Source organism: Schistocerca piceifrons, chromosome 5 (assembly GCF_021461385.2).
Source record: "Schistocerca piceifrons isolate TAMUIC-IGC-003096 chromosome 5, iqSchPice1.1, whole genome shotgun sequence".
Classification (NCBI taxonomy): Eukaryota; Metazoa; Arthropoda; class Insecta; order Orthoptera; family Acrididae; genus Schistocerca; species Schistocerca piceifrons.
This window is the reverse complement of record NC_060142.1, coordinates 481,595,478-481,616,509: the sequence shown is the minus strand read 5'-3', so window position 1 is coordinate 481,616,509 and position 21,032 is coordinate 481,595,478. Positions and strand designations below refer to the sequence as shown.

The window sequence follows — 21,032 nt, the reverse complement described above, 5'->3', positions numbered from 1 at the left end:
AACAACGTGGATTAATAAGCATTAATTAGTATCCAGAAGTTTATGGGTTGGAGCAACATCCACAAGTAAAAATCAGTCCATACATGTTATAAGCAAAACAAAACCATCTTCCAATGATACACAGAGTCTATATCCACGCCCAAAGAAAAAAAATGTTGTTTAAAGCCCTGCATGGCCCAATGTGCATGTAAATGTATAGCTTCATGTGAATAGTAACAAAAAGTTTACTCTAACATGTTTCATTTCATTAGACCATATATTCCTTTTAAGCAGTATATGTCATATCTATCTCTTCAAGTTTAGCGTAGGAATAATTTTGCACTCTGTGACCTACTGTAATTATCTTTTGTGAATTTAATAGACTCCATAGCAATTTGTAATCCAATTAGACTGGAGTACAGTTTTAGTAACATGTTGTTGTTGTTGTTGTGGTCTTCAGTCCTGAGACTGGTTTGATGCAGCTCTCCATGCTACTCTATCCTGTGCAAGCCTCTTCATCTCCCAGTACCTACTGCAACCTACATCCTTCTGAATCTGCTTATTGTATTCATTTCTTGGTCTCCCTCTACAATTTTTACCCTCCACGCTGCCCTCCAATACTATATTGGTGATCCCTTGATGCCTCAGAACATGTCCTACCAACCAATCCCTTCTTCTGGTCAAGTTGTGCCACAAACTTCTCCTCTCCCCAATCTTATTCAATACTTCCTCATTAGTTATGTGATCTACCCATCTAATCTTCAGCATTCTTCTGTAGCACCACATTTCGAAAGCTTCTATTCTCTTCTTGTCCAAACTATTTATCGTCCATGTTTCACTTCCATACATGGCTACACTCCATACAAATACTTTCAGAAATGACTTCCTGACACTTAAATCAATACTCGATGTTAACAAATTTCTCTTCTTCAGAAACGCTTTCCTTGCCATTGCCAGTCTACATTTTATATCCTCTCTACTTCGACCATCATCAGTTATTTTGCTCCCCAAATAGCAAAACTCCTTTAATACTTTAAGTGTCTCATTTCCTAATCTAATTCCCTCAGCATCACCCGTCTTAATTTGACTACATTCCATTATCCTCATTTTGCTTTTGTTGATGTTCATCTTATATCCTCCTTTCAAGACACTGTCCATTCCATTCAACTGCTTTTCCAAGTCCTTTGCTGTCTCTGACAGAATTACAATGTCATTGGCGAACCTCAAAGTTTTTATTTCTTCTCCATGGATTTTAATACCTACTCCGAATTTTTCTTTTGATTCCTTTACTGCTTGCTCAATATACAGATTGAATAACATCGGGGAGGGGCTACAACCCTGTCTTACTCCCTTCCCAACCACTGCTTCCCTTTCATGTCCCTCGAGTCTTATAACTGCCATCTGGTTTCTGTACAAATTGTAAATAGCCTTTCGCTCCCTGTATTTCACCCCTGCCACCTTTAGAGTTTGAAAGAGAGTATTCGAGTCAACATTGTCAAAAGCTTTCTCTAAGTCTACAAATGCTAGAAACGTAGGTTTGCCTTTCCTTAATCTTTCTTCTAAGATAAGTCGTAAGGTCAGTATTGCCTCACGTGTTCCAGTGTTTCTACGGAATCCAATCTGATCTTCCCCGAGGTCGGCTTCTACTAGTTTTTCCATTCATCTGTAAAGAATTCGTGTTAGTATTTTGCAGCTGTGGCTTATTAAACTGATTGTTCGGTAATTTTCACATCTGTCAACACCTGCTTTCTTTGGGATTGGAATTATTATATTCTTCTTGAAGTCTGAGAGTATTTCGCCTGTTTCATACATCTTGCTTGTCTTAGTAACATATCTATTCAAATTGTATAGGTGCTTTCTTCGTTAAAATGCATTTGTCATAATTCTTCTTTCATAAAACTGACAACTACCATACCTGCAAACATTACATTTAATGTATTTAAGGTTTGCATCTGTAAATATGATACCAAAATATTTTACATGTTAAACATGTGTGAAACTCTTCAACTTTATTACTGACTCAATATGTACTGTCAGAAAAATTTAATTAACTTACTTTCACACTAACAACTTTCAACATATTCCCTACCCAGTGAACAAAAGGCAATATTGAAGCACTGAGCCCATTGTGCCCCATATTTTCTTCTATATGGTCAGAATAAAATCAGTATACATTGCTGGTGGGATTTATGTTGAGCTGAAACACACTGTTGTCTGGTTTTCGTAAGTGATGTTGTATCACAGGACCTTTTCTTTTTACATCATAGCAGCATAATTAAAGAGAATGAGTAGATCTAAAGGCCTTAATGAGGTGTGCAGTACTAATAAGCTTTAAAATTTCATTTGTTACTTTACAACCATAAATGTATCTTTTATGGAGCTTGCTTCTCATTTTTTAATGAATCTACCTCTCCTGAAAACTTGCAGGTACTCATTCATTATGAAATGATTATCCGGGAAAATATATGTTGCATCCTTATTGTGTATTTCCTTCCTCTGTCTATTTATCAAGACTGTTATAAATTATATATGGTATTAACAGAAGTTCAGTGTTATAGGAGATGTTATATGTAATGAGGCTATCATTCTAACAATTTCTGATCCACCATCTCTATCATCCTTGAATTAGTGGTTATTTTAGTTCTGTGTCGACTATAGCTGGCTCTTGATTTGCTTGTTATTTTATAACAGAATAATGAACTCCTTTTTTTGCATGACTCAGGAACCCATTTTTGGGAATTGCTTATTTTACCTTGCTTGTTTCTGGAACTTGTTCTCTTCCTTTACAAATTTTGTGTTGTTACTCTTCATACTGGGCATCCCATTCACATTTCTCTGTAGCTTTAGACAACAAGCAGCCCCTTCTTTATGTATTTGGTTCAAATTTATTTTCTTGTTTAATTATATTATTAGCCCCATAATTAGTCTGTGTGAATAGAGTATAAACTCACCATTTGACTAGCTCACTTAAATACAATAAGGGAAAAGTGTCTTGTTTGTGCCAGAAAAGTCAACATCCTCATTGAAGATTTTACTCATTTCTCTAGTATTCCGTATTCCTTCATCATGTTGCTAATTGAATACTGTTCACTGTTTTTCCATACGGGACACCAACACGCATAAAAAAGTGTTAAATAAAGATTTGAACTTTGTGTGCTGTTCATATGTGACCTTTAAACTGTCCAGCCATCTTGAGAGTGAGACGGAAGACTGACAATAAATATAATGGAATGATTAACTATGTGCACATGAGTACATAGAACATCTTACTGGAAGAAATATCACATGTCCAGTGGGTATATATGCTAAAATGACCCCTCTATGATGATGTTGTTACACCAATTCTGGTCAAAATAGGGACGGTACCATCATCTGGAAGAGTTCACTACTGCCAGTGCTGGATTTCACATTTTGTTTTGGTTAAAATCATCATCGTGGTTAATTAAATCATTGGTCAAGCATATTTCAATAGCTTCCCTGAAAACTGAATCCCAGAAGGGCAAAACAGATATTAAAATTCATCCAGGGAATTCATGTGTTAATTTATATATTTGTTTCATCCTAATGGGATTCAGCTCTTAGGGAAAATACTGAATTATGTTTGATGAATGATTTACTTAATCATGATGATGGTTTACACCTTGACAAAATGAATCTTTAACCCAAGTAGAAGCCAAAGTATTTGAATCTAAGATTTTTGGTACCAAGAGCAAGTCCAAATCATAGACAAGAAGGAGAATGCCACCTTATTTAACAGTGGATGTTGAGGTTCCTGTGCACAAAAACATTACAGTACCATTGAAAGAGTGCCATGGTTACTTACTTAATGAGCCTGATACATCATAGACTCCACACCAGTTACCTATTTGACATGCCCTGTGTGAGAGCACCTCTAAGTCATTGACTTGGCCAGAAGTAAAGTCTCTACCACCTTGTACATGTCAATATTGCTGTGATAGGTTTTAAGCCCCTATTTGTAACAGGCACATAACCAATAGTTGCCAGGTCATATCTGAAGTCAAAAGTGGAGGGCAGTGTGGGAGATGAGCTCATGACCCACAGGATCCAATCGCATTTTATGTCTGGGCTGGCTGGTTGCAGTGAAGAGCATCAGGGAGTCTGCAGGCTGGAAAGATATTGCAGGGGTGCACATTTGGTGTTGTGTAAATTGGCAGGGGTCTGGGCAGTAAAACAGACTCTGGCAACATTAGTGCTCATCTCAGTTTGGCATAGATGGGAGCAGGCAACTGTGCTTTATGGCAAGTTAAGTCATGCTGTGGCCAGGGTTCAAGCATGAATGGGGCACATTGACCAGCTGGTGGGAGTGTGTCTGATCAGCATAAGCATAGTTACATCTTGTGATGACTGTTTCAACTAAAGCTTATTTCTGTACCGTATCAGTGAGTCATGACTGTTCATAACTTCAGCAGGTTGCATGTCCTACTGGGAAAAGGGGGCCCCTAGTTTAATATAGAAGGTGAACCACATGTCATTCCTGATGAAACTTCTCATCACTGGGAAGTGAAGGCTAGGTTAAAGGGTGACTGAAATAGTCCGTGGCCCAACTGGGGTTCAATGCCACGATGTTTCATTTTCCAGTTTCCACCAGACCACCAGGTCTGACAAGGCCTCCTGTTAACAATGATGCCATATGTCAGCCCTGGGTTTCAACCAACTTGAGCTCTGATTGATAGTGGTGGATGTGCATTGGCTCTGGACATATGAGGCTGGATACAGGATGTTGAACAACATTCAGGGCCTCAGTCTTTGCTGGGTTTGTGTTAATATTTGTCTGTGAATTTATAGATGGTGACTAAGCTGCTCAATGCATTGTCACAAGACTGCCTTCCACATCTGCATCATGAATGTTCTAACCATCCTCGAGATGGAGAAGTGTGCTGTATTTCATTATGCTGGCCAAAGAGCTCGAAAACAGAAACATTTAACTGGGGGCTGTTTTCAGACAGTGTGGCATGGGGAATCTCTCAGTGACAAAGTTGGTGGCCAGGGCATAGTGTTTTGTTCATTGAGATAGTTATCATCTGTGCTATATTATGAAAGTCTGAAAGTGCAGTCATAACAAGTGGCAACATAGCACTGTGGAATGGCCCAACAAAATCAGAATGCGTGCAATCTCATGGGTGCTCAGGGTCTGGCCAGTTTAAGAAGCTTCTGCCTCTACATTTACATCTGCATACATACCTTGTAAGTCATTGCGAAGTGGATGGCAGAGGATAATTACCAATGCACCCTATTTTAAAGCTTCTTCCCATCCATAAATCACATATGGAGTGCAGGAAGGAGGACAGCTTAAATGCTTCTGTGCATATTGTGATTAGTCTAATCTTGTCTTTACAGCCCCTAATGGAGTTATATGCAGGGGACTGAAGTACATGTCTAGATTCTTCACTTAATATTGGTTCTTGACACTTTGTAAGTAGACTTTTGCAAGATAATTTGCATTTATCTTCATGTGTCTGCCAGTCCAGGTTTTTCAGCACTTCTGTGACACTCTCCCATGACTCAAACAAATCTGTGATGATTCTCGCTGCCCTTCTTTGAAATATTCAACATCCCTTGTCAGTCTTGTTTAATTTGGATCCCATAAATGTAAGCAATATTCAAAGATAGGATGCACATGTGTTTTGTAAGCAGCCTGCATTTTGCCATTATCCTACAGATGTACCCAAGTGTGCCACCTAATTTACTTATGGCTGGGCCACTCTGTTTTATGAAGTGTGCAATTTTACATTTCTGTACACATAAAGGAAGTTACCAATCTTTGTAGCACTTTGAAACCTTATCAAGATCTGACTGAATATTTGTGCAACTTTTTCAGGAAGAGTGTCATTATAAATAATTGCATCGCCTCCAAAAGGTCTGAGATTACTATTAATATTGTCTGCCAGATTATTAATGTATAACATGATCAACAAGGGATCCGGTACGATTCCCTGGAGCATGTTTGAAGTTACTTTACTTCTGTTGATGACTCTCCATTCAAAGCAACATGCTGCATCCCGCCTTTTAAGCAATCCTCGATCCTGTCACATATTTTGTTTGATACTGCATTTGATTGTTCTTCTGTTAGTAATCATTCAAGTGGCACCAATCAAATGCTTTTCAGAGGTCAAACATTATGCTGAGATTGACTGATATTGGGTGCAAGAACAACAGGCCTTCATAGTATGTTAGATCGATGTGTAATTTATGAGCTTATAAATGTGAGGATATATTAATGCCTTTATCCTGGTGATCCTCCAGGATGCAGGCGTAGAATAAGGGTGGGATAATGCCACAACATTCTTCTTCCTTAGTTGATACAAGAAGAACGCTGTTCATGGCATACAGACAGTACCATAATGAGAGAAATTTCCTAAATGACCTTTTAGGTAAACGCCATGGTAACTTTTCCTGAATCGACAGCACTCTGTGAAGTATGAGCCTTGCCCTTTGGTTGAGGCTACTTCATGAGCAATTATCAGGAATTTGTTTATGGTGTTGTGCAAGTTATCACCAAAATTGAAACCCACAGTTAATAAGTTATAAAATTTGACTGGATTCAAATGCACTGAGGTGGGCTGACAGTGAATCTTGTAGTTATAGTTACTTGATATTAGTGCCCACCATACCAGTCATTGTTTTATCTTTTCTAGGAGTTTGGTGTGGTGCCAAAGAGGGTATCTGGAACTTATGGCTCATAATCCAGTGAAATAGTGTTCCCTACAAACAGATGTGGAACTTCTGAACCCCATACATAATTTTTTGAAATGCATGATACACAGTTATATTAATAATCTTTTATTGCATTATTACTCTTTTTTGTTTATTACATCATTATTTATTTTTGTAATAAAAGATTGTTAATACAGCTCTGTGCCATGCATTTCAGAAAATACATTACTGCTATTGAGAGTTGGCTGCAAGAAATGTTCCATATATGATTGCCAGCTTTTTCTAAATTTGGGAGATACTGTCAGAATCTTTTATGTAAATGCTTTGTCTTTTATGTGTTCGTATGACAGTACAGCACCTATTCTATATTGTGACAGTTGGTTGCCACAGTGAGATGTTTGCCTGGCATAAATGCTGTTGTATGCAAAAGCTTACTTGCGGCATTTTCTGAGTTTAAAACACTTGCTAGCAAGCTTTGGACCAAATCTTTTTATGGAGTTGGCTCACTGGGTGCACAACATGGACTCCACACTATACCAAGTTGCCGTAATAACTGGCCTTGTCTAGAAATGATTACAACTGGTTTGCATTTTGTGACTTTGGCAATTTGTAAATTTTACTGAAATGCTACACTGTGGGCTTTAGCCCCCTTGCTCAAAATGTGTTCCAGCCTGCCTCAGCTTTAAGAAGCTGCACTTACTGAGCTAGCAATGCTAACCATTCTGTTTCAGGCTGTCAAACAATGGTTAGGGATGTATCATTCATGGGTAAGAACCAATGCAACTATATCATTAAGTTATTTAGAACACCGTGAATTAATCGCTCAAGATATCTTCTGAGGATTGTGGGAGCACCGATCAATTTAAATGACAACTGGTTGGATTGAAACATGCCAAATGGTATGTGTATGTAATTCCAAGATATACTTTGTTTCCTCATCTAGGAGGAACTGCAAATACATTGGTTGGATCAGTCTTTGCAAAACACCAACCCACATCATTTTGCCAGCAGTTCTTGCAGTCACAGGATCAGATACAAACTGGTTCTACACAAGATGTTTCTGGTAAGCTTGATATTGCCACAGACTGAAATGTAGTCATTTAATTTTGACTACACCTAAGAGGTGACTATATACATAAAATCATTTCATACTTGTTCAACAGTTCTTATACTGTAGTTTATACCACTTATTCCATACCAAATTTGCCCAGTATGTGGTATACAACTGGTATTTGGAGCCATAGATTATATTTGACACAATGTAAAGTACCCGTTAATTTCATCAACAGGTTCCATATGCATTGGAAACCATATTTTCAAAGTATTCTCCCAAATTTCCATGAAACGATTCCAGAGTATGGAAGACATGTAGTTCTGGCTTTTGTTTGGTAGTGTTCCCTCTGCGATCGGTGTCAATTTATACTGTAGAGCACACTCAAGATGTTTTTCTCAGAATCATACTTCTTAAAAACTTTCTCAGGTACCTCAGTTCTTTAACAAGGCTTTCTTCATGTCTGTAGACCAGTTTTTGAACCACGCAACTTCTCTTTGATGAGTGATGGTGCTCATGGCACTCAGACAGGAGTTGATGTGGATGGACTTGATATAGACAGTGTGTCCCAGGATCCCATCTGGTCTTCTCTTAGCCAAAGTGTCATGAAAAGGCAGCTTTCCCTCTCATTCTATTTCTGTCATGAATTTTATATTTGGAGGGATTTAATTGAGAAACTGCAAAAATTCTTGAAATTTGTTCATCTCATGTGGCCAGATTACAAATGTATGATCAAACATTAAGATATTGATAGAAACATGCCGTATTTATGTGAATCTAATGTGCCATCGAACGTAATGCACATGCCAATTTTAAAAATTAAATTTTAAAAAAAGGAATTTTGGGAAATAACTAGTAGGGTATTTTTGTATTGTTGAAATTTTGTTTTACAACGCTAACTTTATTTCAAACAGTAGTGCATGTTCACATGAACAATAAAAAACAACAATAATTTATTTTCAAGTTATTCATTATGGTAATAAGTGACATTTTCATTATTAAAGAAGAATGGCTAGCTTGATTATCTGCATGACATACAAAGGAACATTCTGCAAATTACAGGTGTTACTCACAATTATTCACTAATGTCATCATTACTGGAATCCTTGGAAAAGTCTACATCAGAAATAGATTAATTTCCTCCTACCCCACCATCCTTGGTGTCATTACAGAGCACATAATCTTCACTGCCATCCAGACTACTTGAAATACAGTATTTCTTGAATGATTTTACAATCATTGGTGCTTCAGTGCATTTCCTGGCAGCCAAAACCCAGTGCGAAATAATGTAGGGTGCGGCACGTTTAATTTTTCTTTTCGGAGTCAGCTCACGATTGGTTTGCAAAACCATTTTTCGTACTGTTCCTGAACATAATCTTTAAAAGGTTTATTTATACTTATGTCTAGGGGCTATAATAAAGAAATCATTCCTCCAGGAATGATAAATGGGTCACTGGGTAGGCTGTAAATCTTCTTTTTTACATCGTCAGTGAGATGACCACGAAATGCATCAAGACAGATAATTGATGGTTGCTTGGAAAGCCCCCCAGGACGGAGTTCCCACATGTTTCAGAGCCAGTCAAGCATCAAAGTTTCAGTCATTCATCCCTTCTCTTGATTCTGAACAGTGATGTCATCAAGGAATAGCTCTTCATTTTTTGGAGTCTTGGGGCTTGTTTCTCACTTGAAAATTAAAAAAAGGGGGAAGTTTGTTCCCCTCTGCTGTGATTGCCAGCATTACTGTTACGCACTGTTTTTCACACCCAGATGTTTTGATAGTAACTTCTTTTGTACCCTCTTTGTCAATCGTATAATTACGTGGCGTATCAAACCAAATTGGAGTCCCATCAGCGTTGACAATTTGGCCCATTGAAAAATTCTTCTCTTTCCGAAGTGTGATAACATACTGCTGAAATTCTTGAAGTTTCTTCTCAAAATCCTGTGGAAGCTTTTTGCATATTGTTGTACGGCATTGTAGAGATAAGCCCGCTTATTTCATAAAGCAATCAACCCATCCCCGGCTAGCCTTAAACTCTTGCCTCTTTATATTAAAAGCTGCAGCCACCTCTTTTGCTTTTTTTTTATTATAGTGTCACTGGTCACAGTCTTGGACAAATTTGAAAATATTCACTTCAATGTCAGGATGTCTTCCTTTGTGAGGTCCAGTGAATTTCTTTCTTGTAGCAGTAGTTGCAAATAATCCCAATTTCTGTTTCTTCCATAAGTGCCCATTACCCTCAGCTACACTGAACTGTCTTCCTGCCTTTCTGTTACCATATTTTTCAGCATAAAAAATTACTTTATGCTTGAAAGCAGCTTCATACTATATTTTTCTCTGCTTGCCTTCCATTTCGTGACTGCCTAGTGCAAACACAGTGTGAAGTATTGTAGTAGGCCACCAATAATGAAACGAGGTTGAGAAGTACAATACAAACAGAATTCAGAACTGGAAACATTTACCAGCTCTTTTAACTCAATAACCTCTTGCCCGATTTACATTTTCCTGTCTTTGATTCACAGATATCATACCTATATTTTCTTGCTGGAGTAATGTTTTGCTACTTCAGATCACATAAGGTAAAAAATACCAGTGAATGGTTCAAGTTTGTACTTGAATCTAATGTGCTATCGAATCTTATGTGCACCCCAATTTTGAGAACTTCGTATGGTAAAAATTAAGTATGCACTAGATTCACTTAAATACACTATTGGCTTGCCACTAGTGAACTATCAACATGAATATTAGTGTTCTAGCTACATGTTTATAGCTTACTTTCTTGTTGGACCTCTGAAGGGTATCAGCTTACTGCTATATGTGACCACATTCCACTGTGGAAGCATTAGCCAATGTGTTAATATGTGTACATATTTATCAGGAGCATACCAGCTCCTTTGTCTACCAAGAACTGCAACTCATGATTATTGATGGCAAGCTAGATCATCCGTTGAATAAGAGCTCTGTTAACTGCTAGAAATAATGTTACAAGGTGCACACTGGCCAAGTGGTCTCAGTGTAATTAGTGAAGCATTGTGTGTCATGGTTCAGGTAGTGAACCCTCATGGTGACTCATGATATTGCTGAGAGGTGACGAAAAACAAGCCTCAAGACTCCAAAAAATGAAAAGCTATTCCCTGATGACATCACTGTTCAGAATCAAGAGAAGGGATTGATGACTGAAACTTTGATGCTTGACTGGCTCTGAAACATGTGGGAACTCCGTCCTGGAGGGCTTTCCAAGCAACCATCAGTGATTTTTCATGAAGCATTTCATGAACATCTCACTGATGGCATAAAAAAGAAGTTCCACAGCCTAGCCAGTGACCTACTGAGTAGATTACAGGGGACTTGGCACACTAGATTACAGGGAGACTGAAAATTTCTATGGTCCAACTGGGATTTGATCTTGCAATCTCTCAGTCTCCAGGTATGCATTTCACCAGCAGGGCCAACAACTGTTATTAAGGAGGCTTGACAGCATCATAGGGCATAGCTTTTATGCACCACTCATCCTGCCCTACAATCTCTAATCTTCAAGCATCTATGGAGATTGTGGAGGATGGTTTACTAATTCCTTATTATTTGTTTGATCCAATTCGCCAGAATAACTTGCAGTGGGCTTGCTGAAGAAGCCTATAATGGTGGTGATGACTCTTTTATGTCATAAGTTCATTTGTGACATCAACTAAAGGAAAGATTAGCAATATCAACACTGGTATCAAAAGTTTAGTAAGCAGGAGGTAGTATTTCAAATGCTTGTGCTGTCTGTAATACTTCACTGAGAGAGTCAGACATCCCAGTGCTCTAGCTCTCACACGTTTGTCTCCAGACAGTCTACATCTTGAATAAGAGACTTTGTGTAGGATACATTTCAAGATTTCATGAAAAATTCCTCTACATAGTCAGACTCTGTAGTTAAATGGTCCACGCCACATCAGAGTGACCTAGTTGTTTAGAACATTGATTAATTTGAGCCTACAGTGTAAGTTTGCTGATAATAGTGATTAGAAAACAAACCACAAATTTTAAATGACTGGACCTACTAACAGGTGTAACTTTTGAACTAACTCATATACTATACTGTTTGTTTGCTTGAAGAAAATAAGATAGTGCTCTGCTGAATGAGGTCAGTAACACCACTTGCCTTGCAATGAAGAATGAAGTGACCCAGATCAACTATATAAGTTTCCTCTCCGCAGTTACGATTTACAGAAATATCTGGCTGTGATGGTTACAGACTTGTCAACTCTTACAGTTGTTGCACTAGCTTTATTAGCTGTTGAGTTTCTTGCTGTAGACTAGCTGCTGCTCCTGTTGCTGAAACTATTCTTGGTGGTTGGCTGACTGCTGCTGCAGCATCTGAAATTCCAACTTTTATTTTCAAATATTTAAACACTGTCAATCACTGCTGAAACAGTCACATCGTTGTAGGAATTTTCTCCATCACCACTTTACTATTGGGCACAATAATAATACAAGTTTTTAATGATGGATACAATATTTCACAAACGTGTAAGAGATATTGTACACTAGGACATTTTAAGGAGATGGGACCTGGATAAACTGAAAGAACCAGAGGTTTTAGAGACTTTCAGAGGGAGCATTATGGAACAATTGACAAGAACAGGGGAAAGGAGTACAGTAGAAGAAGAATGGTTGGCTTTGAGAGATGAAATAGTGAAGGCAGCAGAGGATCAAGTGGATAAAAAGGCGAGGGCCAGTAGAAATATTTAGGTAACACAGGAGACATTGAATTTAATCGACGAGAGGAGAAAATATAAAAATGCAATAAATGAAGCAGGCGAAAGGGAATACAAACATCTAAAAAATGTGAACTACAGGAAGTGCAAAATGACTAAGGAGGAATGGCTAGAGGACAAATGTAAGGATGTAGAACCATAAATCACTAGGGGTAGGATAGATGCTGCCTACAAGAAAATTAAAGAGACCTGTGGAAAAAAGAGAACCATCTGTATGAATATCTAAAGCTCAGATGGAAAACCAGTCCTAAGAAAAGCAGGGAAAGCAGAAAGGGGGAAGGAGTATATAAAGGGTCTACACAATGGAGATGTACTTAAGGGCAGTATTGTACAAATGGAAGGGGACATAGATGATGATGAGAAGGTAGATTGATACTGCATGAAGAATTTGACAAAGCACTGAAATACTTAAGTTGAAACAAGGCTCCGGAAGTAGACAACATTCTGTTAGAGCTACTGGTAGCCTCGGGAGAGCTAGCCATGACAGAACTCTTCCATCTGGTGTGCAAGTTGTATGAGACAGGTGAAATACCCTCAGACTTCAAGAAGTGTATAATAATTCAAATTCCAAAGAAAGCAGGTGGTGACAGATGTGAAAATTACTGAACTATCACTTTAATAAGTCAGAGTTGCAAAATACTAACACGAATCCTTAACAGAAGAATGGAAAAACTGGTAGTAGCTGACCTCAGGGAAGATCAGTTTGGATTCAGGAGAAATGCAGGAACACATGAGGCAATACTGACCATATGCCTTCTCATAGAAGATTGGTTAAGGAAAGGCAGACCTAAATTTACAGCATTTGTAGACTTAAAGAAAGCTTTTGACAATGTTGACTGGAATGTTTTCTTTCAAATTCTAAAGGTGGCAGGGGTAAAATACAGGGAGCAAAAGGCTATTTAGAGTTTGTACAGAAACCAGAGGGAAGTTATAAAAGAGTCGAGCGGCACGAAAAGCAAACACTGGTTGAGAAGGGGGTCAGTCAGGGTTGTAGCCTGTCCTCGATGATATTCAATTTGTCTAGTGACCAAACAGTAAAGGAAACAAAAGAAAAATTTGGAGTAGAAATTAAAGTGCACGGGGAAGAAATAAAAATGTTGATGTTTGCTGATGGCATTGTAATTCTGTTAAAGACTGCAAAGGACTTGGAACAGCAACTGAACGGAGTGGACTGTGTCTTGAAAAGAGGATATAAGGTGAACATCAACAAAAGCAAAATGAGGATAATGGAATGTAGTCAAATCAAATCAGGTGGTGCTGAGAGAATTAGATTAGGAAATGAGACACTTAACTGGTAAATGAGTTTTATTGTTTGGGAACCAAAATAACTGATGATGGTCAAAGTAGGGAGGATATAAAATGTAGACTGGCAATGGCAAGAAAAGCGTTTCTGAAGAAAAGAAATTTGTTAACATCGAGTATAGATTTAACTGTCAAAGTTCTTTCTGAAAGTATTTGTATAGAGTGTAACCATGTATGGAAGAGAAACATGGACGATAAACAGTTTAGACAAGAAGAGAATAGAAGCTTTTGAAATGCGGTGTTACAGAGGAATGCTGAAGGTGACTTTTATCAAACAAATGCCAGACAGAATAACATATCGAGATCAATAGAATGGCCATGACTTTTCTTGTAGGTATGTGTTAGCTATCTGTGTGCCAGACAGAAACATATAAAGTACAATGATGCGGACGCACATGCTACATAGGAAAGTACAACTACTCGATAACTCAATTCAGTCGAGTCAACTGACAAAAGAAATGAACGAATAGCGTGCGGGCTGACTGGTGGGTGGCAATGCGAGTTACCCTGGAATGGGGAGGGGAGGGGGCTTGTACCCTGCATGCCCACCATATGTATCTGCCACTGGCTCGAGGATAGATCATGTAACTAATGAGAAGGTTCTGAAAATAATTGGGGAGAAGAAAAATTTGTGGCACAATCTGACTAGAAGAAGGGGTCGGTTGATAGGACACATTCTGAGGTATCAAGGGATCACCAATTTAGTATTTAGTACTGGAGGGAAGTGTGGGGGGAAAAAACTTTATAGGGAGGCCAAGAGATGAATACAGTAAGCACATTAGAAGGATGTAGGTTGCAGTAGCTACTCAGAGATGAAGGGGGTAATACAGGGCAGAATAATGTGGAGAGTTGCATCAGACCAGTCTTTGGACTAAAAGCCACAAAACAACAACAACATAAAGCTGAGCAACACACTGTTCAAGTTAGTGGGTGTACTCACAGAACAAACCTTTGTCACAGGCAGAAGCTATACTAGCAAATACCTTTGTGAGCCTAAATATAGTGACCACCATCCAGTGCGAGCTGAATGCCATGTGGTGGCATTGCAAGCATGTAATATGGTAAGGCTCCACAGTGTATTACCCTTACATTATCCGGTGTTGACTGAACAACTGTGTCAAATACGATTGTAGAGAGCACAGGAATACCAATACTGGACTTTGGATCAGTGGAAGTGTCACCCGGTCAGATGAATTAAATTTCTGGTTTCACCAGTTAAGTGGTCATGTCCAGATAAATGTCATCCAAGTGAATGGCTGCTCAAACCACACACCATGTCACAGTCACAACTAATGCCAATTTAAGGCCCACATCATAAGCCGCCACTTGAGGCCCCAAGCTGAGATGTGCTCAGAGGTGTCTAAGTGCAAAATTTGTATACAGGGTATATCATAATTAAAAGAACCTGACAGAGGTGAAACTATGCGACAGTGGAACCAAAATTCTCCCAGTAAAAATGTGCCTGCAAATCAGCCATTTTTGAGATAATTGTAAATGTATGGTTGCAACAAGCCACTGACATCAGTATTAGATATTGTTCTATTTAGTATAACTGCGTTTGAATTCTAAACTTCTTGATTTGATTCTCATCTACTTGGGCTTGCATTTCACCCAAGGTCTACCTTAACTAGAAATACAATACTACTTCAGCACGTTACATGAAGTGAAAGGAGTTTTTCAAACCTCAAGTTGATAAAGACAAATCTTTGGTTAACTCTTTCTCAATAATGGCTGTGTGGACTGCAAACTTTAGCTGTTGAAAGAGATAGCCTGAAGTCTGCAGAATGAGATTCTATTCTGGAAGATTTTGCTAAGTTAAGAAATAGAAAAATTTCAGTATCATGTTTTATGGAAGTGACAAATTGTCAGTACATGTAATTAACAACTGTACAAATTAAACAGAGCTCTTTTAATAGTGTTTCTTGTTCATATCACAAGCAAATTTGTGTTTTCCTTTTTAGTTCACACTTAAAAGATTTGACCCTGTGTAATTTTCAACTACTTTCAGGCCAAATTTTCAAAAGTCTAAGACATTGATATAAAATTAGATGACATTTTTGAGTTTCTCTCCCAACGTTTTTCTGTTGGAAAGTGAAATAATTTGTGAATTATAGAATCGAAAACTTTTTTTGTTATACTGTAAATATGAAGAAATTTATATTTTCATTCTTTCCGCACAGTTTAATAGATAGGACATATGTACTGAAGCTGCAACTTTACATTAGATCTAGTTCTTTCTGCTTCTAGTAAAAGCTTTTAAAGATCTGTTTATTTTAATATTTAGCACTGGAATAAGACTGAGAAATTAATCGATGTTACAGAGACATGTCTTTACAGTACTTATCTCCAAACAAAGAAACAACACATTTCCATGAACACAATCACTAGATTAACATCCATTTTTAGAAGTCTTACAATGAGCCGAGCCCAAAGAAGAGCAATTAATGTCTCATGGTAGAGGGAGATGGGGGCAAATGATATGAGAACTGTTATTGAGCGAGCCCAGGGCACAGGCCAATGAGGTCAGTATTACGTGCGGGGGACATTCACCTGCTCAAAATGACGTACAGCTCCACAAATAAGAGGCTTCTGATGCAAAAACAGTTGATAAGAGCAAAAGTAAGCTACGAATTCGTAAGTGCATGCTCCACAACATGCGTTCCCAGTAACTTTTGGGTCACAAAATAAATATATGTTTATGTCTATATACATCTAAAACTATGAGGAGACAGAATGGCTGGCTGCCAATACTCACCATCAAGAGACAACATTGTAGTACTATTGATAGACACACATAAAAGTACAAAAAGATTGTCTTAATGCTCAGAACTATTAAGTCCTTCCTCTGAGAGGAGAGAGGAATAAGTTGATGAGAGATGGATCCCCAGGATGAGAGGGACCCACCTTTTGTGGGGACAAGAGGAGACAACAGATTATTTTCCTAACTCGGAAATTTTGGTTTTGACTAATTTCTAATATTATTTTGTTGACTTAGAAACTTGAAAAAAATTCTTCTTTTCAGATAGTACTATTAAGAAAATTTTGATGCATTATCTTAGTCAAACATAACTGAAATTATAATAACATTTTGGAAAATCAGAGATGACAGAGATAAGTCTCAGTGATTTTATAGAAATGAACATGTAAAGTGAAAGAAAATAATAATGAATCAAAATGTAGAGCTATCTCACTGATGCCTGAGATACAGCATCTTTTTACTGGCCTGTAGCACCAACAAACAGTTGCGTAAAGTAACATTAGGGAATGACATTCAAAAATTGATATGGATTACTGAAGAAATTACAGATAGATACTGGTACCTGAATTATCATGGGGTGAGATACGTCTGAAACAAAGGAGTAAGCAAATAGCAAACTTATAATGCTGCATAAATGTGAAAGATCTGATCAATGAAAAGTAATTAAAAATCACGAAAGTACTTTGGTGAGCAAGAGTGACTCATAATTGTACCAAGATAATTAACATGCAATTGAAGGAATAACTGAAACGAGGGACAAAAGAAATACAACACAGTTTGGGGAAAACAAATTAAACTAATGGAGGTGTGCAACAGTAGGCAAGTTGGACGACCTATCTGGTCATTTTCATCTCAAATCTCTGGAAACCCAGTTTCATATTTTCATTGACTATCACAAATACATTAGAACTGTATATTTTGGACACTGACATGCTATGATTTACATGAAGATACTCTCATTTCTAGCTCTCTAACAAGTAAGACATACTACCATCAGAGCTCTTCCTTATTTGAGTTTAATGTTCTGTCAGCACTGGCACCTGCTTCCTTCCTTATTTTCCCAGCTTACAAATTTTCTCCTTCAGATGTATTTACCTTGTTGATTGCTCCTATCTTGAAAATCATCATTTGTCCTATGCAGTATGATTTCCAATGCTATACCTGCCCTGTTATCAATTCCCAATGCTTCCACTCTCTAGAAAATGAACATATATCACATAGTCATTCTTGACTTGTGGCTGCGTATCTCCTTCCCTTTTTGCAGAGCCCCTGGGAATGTTATTGGTTCTGCAGACTACAGTATCCATTCAGTTCAGTTTATATATTCAGTTTTACCTTTCTATTGTGTGCAATGGATGTTGGCATACACTTATGCCAAATATTTTTGTTTTGTTAGTTTGTTTTCTAGACGTGAAAAAGGCTTTTAAGAAGTAACTTTTCTGCATGTACAGGGTTCTGTCATGGCAGAACATCACGATAATGTGTTCAAAAGCAATTTTTAATTTTCATACTATACCTTTCTATTTTTGTGCAGGTGATGTTATTTAGATATTAAGATGATTCACATGGAAAGTGCTACTGACATATGAATTCTGCATTAAATTCTTGATTTCATAAATACATATTCTCATTGATTTACAGGTTCATAACCATTCCAACAGTAGTTAACAGGATGTTTATATTTGATTATGGCATAAAACTTCTGTTGTGATCACATGGACATCATATGTAAGCAGTATTGTATTCGGCAACAGTGAAATGTTGGCTGTCTGTTATGTACTGTACTTATAAAGTAAAATAATACTGAACAGTGAAACAATGTCATCTCAATACTGAACAATTTTTTCTTCTTTTTCCAGTGAGTAAGTCACCAGCCAGTGTAACTTAAGATGCAAGTGTGATGTAACTCAAAATAATGATATATTTTATTACAGGAAATGTCTTTTTTCCTAATTTACTGAAATGAAATTTATATAAACTATGTAAAGTTGAAGAACAACATATGCAGGGTTGAAGAGACAATGTTTTGATAGGCACTATACAAATTCCTTGGTTGAAAATAAAATTCACAGCAACGCCTTTGTTCTCTTACAAGCTAAGAAAGCTTCTTTGATTCTGTGTTACAGTTCCTCAACATGGCCAGTGTCTTCATGCGAATTTTCAACCTCATCTGCATGATGCTCCTGATTGGACATTGGTCTGGCTGTCTACAGTTCCTTGTACCAATGCTTCAAGGTTTCCCATCCAACTCATGGGTTGCAATCAATGAGTTACAGGTACAGTAGTTTTCTGCACTTCAGATTAGGTATTCAGCTGAATGAGCTTACCAGCATTAAGCATATTCATTTCAGTTGTAGGTAGTTACTTATTTAATCACTGCGAGCATCAGAGATACCCGAAAACATTGTTGCTGATTGTTTTACATACTTATCATCAAATGAAGAAGATACGCTGAGGTGACAAAGTCATGGCATGTCCTAATATCATGTCAGACCTCCTTTTGCATGGCTTAGTGCAGCAACCTGGTGTGGCATGGACTCAACAAGTCACTGCAAGTTCCCTGCGCAGATATTGAGCCATGCCGCCTCTGTAACCATTTATAATTGGGAAGGTGTTGCCAGTGCAGGATTTTGTGTATGAACTGACCTCTCAGTTTTGTCCCATAAATGTTTTATGGGATCCATGCTGGACAATCTGTGTGGCTACATTGCTTGCTCCAATTCTTCAGAATGTTCTTCAGACCAATAATTAACAACTGTGGACCAGTGACAGGGCACACCGTCATCTATAAAAATTCCATCATTGTTTGGGAATATGAAGTATATGGAAGGTGCCAAATGGTCTCCAAGTAGCTGAACATAATCAGAATACAGGCCATTCCATGTAAACACAGCACACACCATTGTGGAGCACCACCACCATGCACAGTGCCTTGTTGACATCTTGAGTCCATGGCTTTGTGGAGTCTGCATCACCCTTGCCCCTACCATCAGCTCTTACCAACTGAAATCAGGACTCATCTGACCAGGCCACAGTTTTCCAGTTTCTCAGGTCCAGTCGATAAGGTCATGAGCCTAGGAGAGGTGCTGCAGGCAATGCCGTGCTGTTAGCAAAGGCATTTGCGTCAGTTGTCTGCTGTCATAGCCCATTAATGCCAAATTTTGCTGCACTGTCCTAATAGATAGGTGTGCCACACATCTCACATTGATTGGTTACTTCATACAGTGTTACTTGTCTGTTAGCAATGAGAACTTTGCATAAACGCCGCTGGTCTCGGTTGTTAAGTGAAGGCTGTCAGCCACTGCCTTGTCTGTGGTGAGAGGTAATGCCTAAAATTTGGTACTCTCTGCACGCTTTTGACACTATGCATCTCAGAATATTGAATTCCCTAATGATTGCCGAAATAGAATATCCCATGCATCTAGCTCCAATTATCATTCTGTGTTTAAAGACTGTTAATTCCCCTCATGCAGCCAGAGTCATGCCAGATGCCAGATGAATCACCTGAGTACAAATGACACCTCTACCAATGCACTGCCCTTTTATAACTTGTGTACAAGATACTACTGCCATATGTATATGTGCATATTGCTATACCATGACTTTTGTCACCTCAGTATAAGTTTCAAAATTTTTTGCTGTGTTCAAATATGCAGTCAAATTCAGGGGTACCAGTAGAAAAATCCATGACTTAGGCAACAGTAACATGCCAGAGCATTATCAGATACTAAACTTTTTAAATAAAAGCCTAATTATTGGAACAAACTAGGTTCATTCAAATGAAAATATCATGACCATTACAACCATTTCCAAACCGTCTCCACTGCAAACACAGTTTCATGATTGTTGTGATCATTGTGACACCTTCGTCGAGCCATATTTAGTGTGTTTCGGTGTATGGCCACTTGGAGCACTAGTTGACACCTTCTTTCACTTTGCGTCGCTCAGATGTTTTTAGTGTAAGCACAGCACTGATTATGTATTTTATTCATGCTGAGCAAAATGTGTTTCGAGAATTTATTCTCATCATTAGGTGCAGTATTTACGTATTTATTTTTTTGGGATGTTACGCAGACAGACAATGTGAGTGATAATTTGAGAGAGAGAGAGAGAGAGAGAGAGAGAGAGAGAGAGAGAGAGAGAGAGAGAGAGAGAGAGAGTGAGTGAGTGAGTGTTTTTTTTACATAACTAATGAGGCACAGTACCTGATAACCTCAAAAAGACGACTACAGTACAAGAGATCCAGGGTAACACATATTCAAACACCACACAAAATACTTAAGTACATAGTTTCACGTGACAATGAGAAAAAATTCTCGAAACGCGTTGTGCTAAGCATGAAAAAATATGTAACTGGTGTAATATTTCATTATTGAAATAATGAACGACAGCTGCAGGCTTTCAAAATCATCAATTATGACATATGAAATTGAGTGAAATGTTCCTACTTCCCAGACAGTTATCAGTTCCAGTTACGTCAGCGGTTTGTATTGGATAATAAACCTTCAT

At 38.0% G+C, this 21,032-nt stretch overlaps 1 protein-coding gene across 2 annotated transcripts in view; it reads left to right on the top strand.

Annotated features, from left to right (window-relative positions):
• The window catches only part of LOC124798055 (potassium/sodium hyperpolarization-activated cyclic nucleotide-gated channel 2-like), a 271,387-nt gene that overhangs the window by 183,420 nt on the left and 66,935 nt on the right, over positions 1-21,032 (top strand). For both annotated transcript variants that reach the window (XM_047261283.1, XM_047261281.1), the window contains one exon: positions 18,650-18,799. In XM_047261283.1, coding sequence (XP_047117239.1) covers positions 18,650-18,799 — 150 coding nt within the window. The remainder of the gene's footprint in view (positions 1-18,649; positions 18,800-21,032) is intronic.